The 10,175-nt window shown below is 47.4% G+C and overlaps 1 protein-coding gene across 2 annotated transcripts in view; it reads left to right on the forward strand.

Moving 5' to 3' along the window:
• Positions 1-1,198, forward strand: part of AGPAT4 (1-acylglycerol-3-phosphate O-acyltransferase 4) — a 108,608-nt gene extending 107,410 nt beyond the window's left edge. For both annotated transcript variants that reach the window (XM_065888487.1, XM_065888488.1), the window contains exon 9: positions 661-1,198. In XM_065888487.1, coding sequence (XP_065744559.1) covers positions 661-758 — 98 coding nt within the window. In that variant the 3' untranslated portion in view covers positions 759-1,198. The remainder of the gene's footprint in view (positions 1-660) is intronic.
• The last annotated feature ends 8,977 nt before the right edge of the window (positions 1,199-10,175 follow it).

A 10,175-nucleotide genomic window follows, 5' to 3' on the forward strand; every position in this document is an offset into this window, starting at 1 on the left:
AGCTCGCCGTGTCTGTCGTCTCTAGAGGGGGTGCTTAACTGCAGCGTCTGCGCTCTAGACCGTGTTTTCCAGCCTCCTAGCGGTTAAACCGGGCTCTGGTGTGCGTCCTACACTTTCTCTGTTTGGGCCAAATCCTGCCGTCGGAGAAAAGGCAGGCAGGGACTTTGCTTGTCTGCTGCTCTAAAACTTGCACCAAAAGCAATGCTGGGACATGCTGGGCGCTAAAGGGGAATTCGAGCTGCTGCACTGCCCAGGGCCTGGTATGTCCTTCATTAAGCCTTGCTGAAGGGTGCTTGGAAGTTACTGCACTGCGATCACCAGAGTCCTCTTCGCCTTAGGGATCGGCATAGGAAGCAGAGGAATTCTGCAAGCCCCTGGGCACAGCGGGGTACGGCTCACCACGTTCTGTTCACCTCCAGTGCAGAAGGATTAAAACTTGCCACCGGAACAGCCTTGCTCTGTTTTAATGTCCCCTAGTCCGGTTAGAGCCCGGCACCCATGCTCAAGGGTAACTGAGGCAGGGATTATGAAGTGCACCCAAGTCAGCCAGCTCTCAGCTGATGCTTGAGATTTACAAAGCTCCCTTCTTTGGTTCCCATCGGGCAAATCACAGCGGAGTTCCTGCGGGCTTCTCCTAACCTGCCCTTCCTATTTCTGCAGCTTCCATGGGGGTCCGATGGATGATTGGTGTCACGGAAATTGACAAGGGCTCCGCCTACGGCAACATGGACAGCAAGCAGAAGAAACACAGCGACTGACCCAGGGTGCACCACCATCCAAAGGGGACCTTGGAGGACTGGTGGATGCTGCCATCATCCTTGGAGGGACCCAGTGATGAAACTGGGTGAGCCCCTGCTGGGGAGGCAGGGGCATGGTCTCAGCGCCAGATGGGGAGGAAATGTGCTTAAATCCTTTCCCCCCGTGCTTTAGTGGGCTTCGGTTCTCTTTCTTTCCGTGTGAGTCTGTGTGTGTACGTGCGATGGGCAGGAACACGTGTGAGCGAGGATGAGGTGCCGGTGAGTGTGATCATTCGGAGGGTACTTGAGGTGCAGGGGGAGGGCAGACGTGGGGAACACTCGGGGAGTCCCCGTCCATCCTTTGGTGCTGAGTTTTCTGTAACCCTGGATTGCCACAGACAGAGTGCAAGTCACTTTAGGTAAGATGACTAAATTATGCCTCCAAAAAAAAGAAAATTAAAGTGCTTGGCTCCTGTGTGGTGTGTTCACACAGCCCGCTCCCTCCTTCCATTCAGCCCCTGCCTTGCGTTTTGGAGTCTGGACCACGGTGCTCTGGAGGGTGCTCACAGGAGGGGTCTGGGGGGGAAGAGGGCCCGTGGGCCAGGGTGGCTAGACGAGCTGGGTCTGCAAACGCAGGAGCCTGCGAGTGTCTGCGTGGAGACGGCAGGAGCCAGGAGGCCAGCTGAGCCGTGTCCGCAGGACATGGTGACGGGGCCCCTGGGAGGCGGTGGTGGTTCCCCAGTCTCCCTGCAGTGGAGTCTCCGGCCGAAGTCCTGAAGATGTGCCCAACTTCCTGAAGAACCTCGTCTTGAAGCCGAGCATTAAAATAAAGCCTGGGCGTTCTGCAGCGATTTGAGAGATGGTGACTTTACAGCCTCTGCTCATCTCGGTAGCAAGCAGAAATTGGTCCCCAAACAAATGCAGGCTCACTTTAACAGAGGACCACGCCGGAGCCCAGGAGCTCCTCCAAGCAGGGTCAGGCTGAGCAGACACTGTGGTACGTGGTCCCCCCGGGCTTTTGCTTTGCTTCTGGAAGCCCAGACTGCCACGACGCGGAAGAGCCCTGCTCCTCGGCATCTAGGACGGTCTTGGGAGTCACGGTCCACGTGCAGGATTGTGGCAAACTGCTGTCAGTCAACAGGCGCCAGAGGCAGAAGAACAGAGAAAAGCAGTGACGTTTCCGGAGGAGAACGAGTAGACACCACACAGCACGCGTCCCGGGCCGCGCCGCCGCAGCGCTGGGTGGGCCTGACGGGAACGTGCGCCGAACTGGAGCAGCCTTTTTCCCTGGACTGCCCCATGCCACCCGGTACTTACCTCCTATTTTGCTGCGATTATGTAAGAAGGGATGAACGGTCCCATATAAAAGTCGGCCAAATACTATTTAAAGGCTTATTCTATTCCGAATCATGTCCCACGTCTGCTCTTAGTCACTGAGCGCTTACCAAGCACAAGTGAAGTTACGAGAGGGTTTAAGAGCAGCTCTCTGCTTACAGGACCATTGATACAGATCAGCAGAAGTGAAAAGGGGAACGTCCTGGCGTAGTTGTGGGAAGAGAGTGTCGGTGAGGCTGGGGTGAGTGGACTCCTACTGGAGTCCCCGAGGGCGGGGTGGGGAAGCCACGTGCATAAGGCCGCTTGCCAGTTCCAAACGCTGCCTCCCCGCAAGCGCAGAGCTCTGTGGGCAGCAGCCCGGGGACAAGCACCTCAGGTGTGCACCCGTGTTCCCGCGTGTTGGCTCACACCTGGGCCGTTCTACCCTGGGGTCTCCTAGCTCCGTGGGAGAAGACAGAGAAGAGCAGCCAGAAGCGCTGGCTGTGCTCCGAGCTACAAGGTTCACCCTTACGGAACCCTGCAGCCAAGTCCCTGTAAGACCTTGTGCGAGCCATTTTACCTCTGTTTTCCCAACTGTAAAATGGGGGTGATAACACCTACCTCTTGGGTTGTCTCAAGGATGAAATGAAGCAGTATATGTGATCACATTTTAAGACTCCTAAAGCATTACATAAATAAGGGGGAAAGCTTAGAAAGTTGCCTCCATGCTGCTACTTCTCAAAAATGCTCAGAAATTACCTTGGAGTGTCCAAAAATGTGTCCTTTTCCTCCGTGTCATCTTCCCAGTCAACAGCAGTAATCTAAGTTCTGATAACATACAGCCACTCCTTCTTCCTGGAACATAAAAGGGACCCACGGACATTTAACCTGAATTGGCTCTGGGACCAAACACAAAACATAAGAAGCAAACAAAGCTGCTCACCAGTGCAGACGTAAGGGTCCAGGTTGGAGGAAGGCGGGCAAAACATTCTCCTTAGGAAACCAGAGCGCGTGGGCTGCTGGGGAGAGATCCTAACGGCGTTTCAGTTGTTCAGCTCCCTCCATGAAAAAACATTTCGTTTGGCAGTACAGGGATGTGGTGTTCCTCCTGCCTGTTACCGTAATGGCAGAGACAAGCACCCCTCCCCGAATCCCTTCACCCTGTCCAGGTCTTGCCGATGCCACAATCTCTTCAGCAGAGAACGGTGCTGGTTCCCAGGGCGTTTACTTTTCTAAGGATTAAAAACCTGTGGATGCGAAGCCGGCTCTCTGTCCCCGAGCAGTGCAGGATGAAATACAAGCATCACGTCCTGCCTGTCTGACATCTCCATCCCATGGCAGCTTAGGTCAGCCCTGCTCAGAGGCTGCTCCGAAACCCAATGTGGAAGAGAAAAATGCAAAGTTTCCTGCAGACTGGAGATCAGTGCAGGGTCCTCCCAGGTGTTAAGGGCCATGTCCGAGACCTGCAGCTTTGAGGCAGGGTGTTTAATGCACTTCTTCTAGGAACCAAGCCCATAAAGGGACTTTATTTAGAAAACACCAACCATCTGAGATGAGTTTAAGGAAGGTGGACTGATTCTGTGACTGACATGGAGGAAAAGCGGATGCCCGTTCTGGGCTAGTCGGCCACCTTGTTTACCTTTTGAAGAGAGACCACAGTTTGCCTTTTTCCTAGGATCACACAGTCGTACTGGAGTGTCTCCTGGCTGCTGTATTCTCTAAAGAAACCCTTGTTAAAAAAAAAAAAAACAGTAGCTACTGATGAATGTGTTTTTCTAATATATGCTGAGTGGGTCTGAAAGACAGTGATTTACATGTAATATCCAGTAGCTGTGTGGCCAAAACGTAGAAAGAGCTGATGTGACAGACACACACCAGACCCCGCTGGTTTCCGGTTTCTCTCCTGGTGGAGTGGAACAGTGGCCTGGCTGGTCCCCAAGCCAAACAGATTAGGCTTTCGGAGGCTTTAAGAACTTACTTGTAAACATGGACAGAAGCGAGAAGGCATCCGTGGAGGGACCTGTTCAAAACAAGAGGTTTCATCCAGCACTGTCTAAAGCGCTAGTCAGACTTTGCTCAGGGTTGCTGGGTTAGAGCAGGAAGAACAAACCCTCTGGCGACCGCCAGTCTGCCGGGTGACACAGGAGGGCTGCCAGTGCCACTCTTTCCTGCCGCGGAAGCAGCGTGGGCTCCGACTGTGCCTGCAGCTGGCCGTGTACCGCCCCTCCTGCCCTAGAGCTTCTCGGAAGGGCACCCACCAGTGTGACCCTCCTGTTTACTCTGTGACACGTCACTCAGGTTGTCCTGTTCAGTGTCACCTCCTTCAGCAACAGTGTTTCCAACGCCTTAACCGTGCAGTTCCAGCGCGCTGTTTACAGAGCACAAAATAAAGAAGCTGGAACACACGTGTTCACTGCCGCGCTGGCCCTGCCTTCCTGCTACGGGGGGGGTGGGACGGGGCTGAGCTGCCAGGGCAGCCGGTCTTTCTCCAAACAAACAAGCAAGCAGTCTTCCCAGGGCCAGCCCCTCTGCCCTCCGTAACGACCCCGACCCCCTACAGAAGGCAGAGGGCCTCGGCCCTCACCGGGTCACCTGAGCCTCAGCGCCGGACCTGGCAACTATGAACGAGCGGGTGCCCCGAGCTCTCCGAGGCTGCATCTCACACTCCTGCATCCCTGGCACGGGTTTTGAGTATTTCCAGAGCTTCCAATCAATTTAAATGCAAACCAAGCACTTCTGATGCCCCGAGGCTTCCTGTCCTGCTACACTGGCATCCAAAACGCCAGGCGGACACCTCACAGGAGGCGACTGAGCGCACACTCCCGTTTCTCTTGATCTGTGACATCTGAGACCATTCACAGCATTTGCCACCAACTGGTATCTGTTTATGACATTCAGCTGTCGGAAATGACCATTATTTTGGTCAGAAAGAGCAGAATATCAGAACTTCACCTCAATAGCTAATGTATGTCCCCTCAGTGTCACCTCCGCGGGGGCAGGGCGGGCTCCTGGGCCCCTCACACAGGGTCACAGTGAGCAGCCATGAAGGGACACTGATTCAGAGGCCTTAAGAATCGACTTTCAATTGTCTTCTGACTCCCTGTCCTGAAGTAAAAATAAAAATCTTTCTCAAGCACAATTAGGCCAGAGTAAAATTGGTCAACCCTCTAAACTTCAGCTATCAGTGAAGAAAGCATAGCGTTTCTCCAGTGAAGGGTAAGCAGTTCCAAAGGAGGCATTCCTCGGCCCCTGCAGCCTTGTCCTATTTGAATATTAAGGTTATGAACTGATTAAAAAAACGACAGTAAGCCCTTACTTAGATCTTCGCAGTATCTAGAAAATATCTCCTGGGGCTGTACTGGTGAAGCTTTTCACTGAGTGCGACTCATACAATTTTTACCTTTAATATTTTTTTCATACAGTCTTGTTTCACATGCTGGAGTGACTAAAGAGTTTTGAAATTTCTGGCAACTGTGTTCTTTTGAATTTTAAGGAGGTAAGCAGTATGAACAAGAAGTTACGGTTGCTGAATAGTAATAATTTCCTTTGGAAGGTGGGTAGGAAACCACTAAAGCTGCACAGGTGTTGGGAAGACGTCAGTCAAACAGGAATGATTTAAATGGATAAGAAAAAAAATCACCTAATATAGGGAAAGAGCCGTGCCTCTAGAATTTATAATAGTTGACTCAAGAAGAAAAAAAGTGATGTGATGAAATGGCAGGCTGCTGGAGCACGTGACTAGAGGACCCATCCCAGAGCAGAAGATTGGTGACCCTTCTGATGTTGAATCAGGATGAGGCTGGGAATTTAACAGGCTGTTGGGCTACAGGGAGGGTGAAAAATTCCAAGCAGCACAGAAGTTTCTATCATGCCGTTAAATGAGTGATTTGCAAGGCAGTGACTTTAGACACTGCAGCTAATAAGGGAGTCACCTGCTTCGACACGCTGGTAGGAACAAGCTCACTGATTTTGGAAAAATATGCGATCCTCCACTTACTAGGGGAAAAAAAGGCATATGCTTCAAGGGCCAGAGCTGCCCTTGTGTAGGCAGACGTGCACTGTTGAGCAGCCACAGCTCAGACTCCTCCTGGAGCTGCCTTCAGCACCTGTGTACAAGCCCACGGGAGCCAGCCCTGTGAGCACACAGCCACCCCGCCTCAGTTTTGACCTGAGGGGTGAATAGTTCACCTTTTCACGGCAGTATACAGACATGAATAAGGCAGCATTACACGTGGCCTTTTCACGGCAGTATACAGACGTGAATAAGGCAGCATTACACGTGGCCTTTTCACGGCAGTATACAGACGTGAATAAGGCAGCATTACACGTGGCCTTTTCACGGCAGTATACAGACATGAATAAGGCAGCATTACACGTGGCCTTTTCACGGCAGTATACAGACATGAATAAGGCAGCATTACACGTGGCCTTTTCACGGCAGTATACAGACATGAATAAGGCAGCATTACACGTGGCCTTTTCACGGCAGTATACAGACGTGAATAAGGCAGCATTACACGTGGCCTTTTCACGGCAGTATACAGACATGAATAAGGCAGCATTACACGTGGCCTTTTCATGGCAGTATACAGACATGAATAAGGCAGCATTACACGTGGCCTTTTCACGGCAGTATACAGACGTGAATAAGGCAGCATTACACGTGGCCTTTTCACGGCAGTATACAGACGTGAATAAGGCAGCATTACACGTGGCCTTTTCACGGCAGTATACAGACGTGAATAAGGCAGCATTACACGTGGCCTTTTCACGGCAGTATACAGACATGAATAAGGCAGCATTACACGTGGCCTTTTCACGGCAGTATACAGACATGAATAAGGCAGCATTACACGTGGCCTTTTCACGGCAGTATACAGACATGAATAAGGCAGCATTACACGTGGCCTTTTCACGGCAGTATACAGACGTGAATAAGGCAGCATTACACGTGGCCTTTTCACGGCAGTATACAGACATGAATAAGGCAGCATTACACGTGGCCTTTTCACGGCAGTATACAGACGTGAATAAGGCAGCATTACACGTGGCCTTTTCACGGCAGTATACAGACGTGAATAAGGCAGCATTACACGTGGCCTTTTCACGGCAGTATACAGACGTGAATAAGGCAGCATTACACGTGGCCTTTTCACGGCAGTATACAGACATGAATAAGGCAGCATTACACGTGGCCTTTTCACGGCAGTATACAGACGTGAATAAGGCAGCATTACACGTGGCCTTTTCACGGCAGTATACAGACGTGAATAAGGCAGCATTACACGTGGCCTTTTCACGGCAGTATACAGACGTGAATAAGGCAGCATTACACGTGGCCTTTTCACGGCAGTATACAGACATGAATAAGGCAGCATTACACGTGGCCTTTTCACGGCAGTATACAGACGTGAATAAGGCAGCATTACACGTGGCCTTTTCACGGCAGTATACAGACGTGAATAAGGCAGCATTACACGTGGCCTTTTCACGGCAGTATACAGACATGAATAAGGCAGCATTACACGTGGCCTTTTCACGGCAGTATACAGACGTGAATAAGGCAGCATTACACGTGGCCTTTTCACGGCAGTATACAGACGTGAATAAGGCAGCATTACACGTGGCCTTTTCACGGCAGTATACAGACATGAATAAGGCAGCATTACACGTGGCCTTTTCACGGCAGTATACAGACGTGAATAAGGCAGCATTACACGTGGCCTTTTCACGGCAGTATACAGACGTGAATAAGGCAGCATTACACGTGGCCTCTGAAAGCTTATACTCTTGTATAAGTTCTACTGGCCTAGGAAAAGGATGTTTCTTAATTTTGCTTAATGATCTAGAGCAGCATTAAGCAAACTAAGACCCACTTGCTGCTTGTTTTGTAAATAAAGTTTTATTGGAACACAGCCACATCTAGTCATATACGTGTTGCTGTGGCTGCTTTTATGCTACATCAGCAGGGTTGAGTAGTTGCAACCAAGATCCTATAGCCTGCAAAGTCAAGAATATTCAGTCTCTGGCCCTTTACAGAAAAGGTTTGCTGACCTCACTCTAGAGAATATAATGTCAGTAGTTGAGGCTGCTATTTTAGAAGAAAAAAGAAAATCTACCCCCTGCTTTTACATTACAGTTTTTTAACTATCCTTACAATATGTTCAAGATACATGCTTTATTTGTAAACTATATATATAAAAGGAAATGGTCTTGTGGATTATTTTTACAATAATTTTTACCTTCACCATCTTCTATCTTAAGAAACAAAACGAAACAAAAGGCAAATTAAACCCAAAGCATGCAGAAAGAAGGAAATAATAAAGATTAGTGTGAGGGAAAAAAATGAAATGGAACCCAGAAAAACAATAAAGAATATTAATGAAACAAGAATTGATTCTCTGAAAAGATCTGAGTAAGAAAACACAAAATACTAAAATCAAGACTAAAGAAGTAGACATCACTACAAACCTTACAGAACTTAAAAGTATTACTGAATTATTAATTAATTCCCACAAAGAAACCCAGGCACAGTTGGTTTCACTAGTGAATTCTACCAAACATTTAAAGAAGTATGGTAAATAATACCAGTTCTTCACAATCTCTAAGAGGAGGAAAACATCCCGACTCATTGTATGAGGCCAGCATTATCCTGATACCAAAGCCAGACAATCACAAGAAATGAAAACTACACAGCAATATCCCTCATGTAATACAGAGGCAAAACATTACAAATTGCAATAGCAATACAAAGACGGGATTGTAAAGAATGATCAACTAGGATGCATCCCAGGAATGCAAGGTTGGCTTATATCCAAAAATCAACTGATGTAGTACACCATATTAATAAAGCACAAAAATCATCTGATCATCTCAATAGATGCAGAAAGAACATTTGACAAAATCGAACAACTAGTCATGATAAAAACTCTCAGTAAACCAGGAAAAGAAGGAAACATCTTCAACCTGATAAAGGGCATTTACCAAAACCCCACAACTAACACCATAAATTAAAAGAATGAATGTTGCCACCTAAGGTCAAAATCATGACAAGAATGTTATTCTCACCAGTGCTGTTCAACATTGTACTGGACGGAGGATCTAGCCAGTGCAATTAGTCAAGAAAAAATATATAAGGCATCCAGGTTGTAAAGGAAGAAGAAACACTGTCTTTATACTTGGATGACATGATCTTATATGTAGAGAATTCTATGGAGTCTACAAAACAACTACTAGAGCTATTAAGCAAGTTCAGCAAGGCCATGGGATAAAAGACCAGTATACAAAAATCAACTGTACTGATATACTAGCAATGAACAATCTGAAAAGAAATTCAGAAAATACTTTCATTCACAATAGCATGAAAAGAATAAAATACTTAGAAACAGACTTAAAAAGTTCAAGAATTGTACACTGAACTACAAAGCACTGCTGAGAGAAATTAAAGGTCCAAATAAATGGAGAGCTGTCCTGTTCATGAATTGGGAAACGTAATATTGTTAAGATAACAATACTCTCCACATTGTTCTATATTTTCAATGCAATCTATCAAATTCCCAGCTGATTTTTTTTTGATGGGGGTTGGGGGGAGAACAGAAATTGACAAGCTGATCCTAAAGTTAATAGGGAAATACAAATGACCCAGAATAGCCAAAACAATCTTGAAAAAGCAGAACCAAATTGAAGAACTCACACTTCCCAACTTCAAGATTTACTATAAAGCTATGTTAGTCAAGGCAGTGTGGTTCTACATAAGACAGCTATATAGATCAATGGAACAGAATTGAGAGTCCAGAAATAAACCCCTAGATTTATAGTCAACTGATTTCAACAAGGATGCCAAAACAATTCAATGGAGAAAGAACAGTCTTTTCCACAAATGAATGCTGGGTCTAATAAATATCGACATGCAAAAGTATGAACCTCGACCCTTATCTGATGTGATACACAAACACTAACTAAAAATAGATGATAGACCTAAATATAAGAGCTAAAACTATAAGACTCTTAGAAGAAACTATAGGTGTAAATCTTCATGATCTTGAGTCAAGTCATGATTTCTTAGATAGGATATCAAGAGCACATGCAATAAAGAACAAGTTGATAAACCAGACTTCAGAATTT

This window comes from Phocoena phocoena, chromosome 12 (assembly GCF_963924675.1).
Source record: "Phocoena phocoena chromosome 12, mPhoPho1.1, whole genome shotgun sequence".
NCBI lineage: Eukaryota > Metazoa > Chordata > Mammalia > Artiodactyla > Phocoenidae > Phocoena > Phocoena phocoena.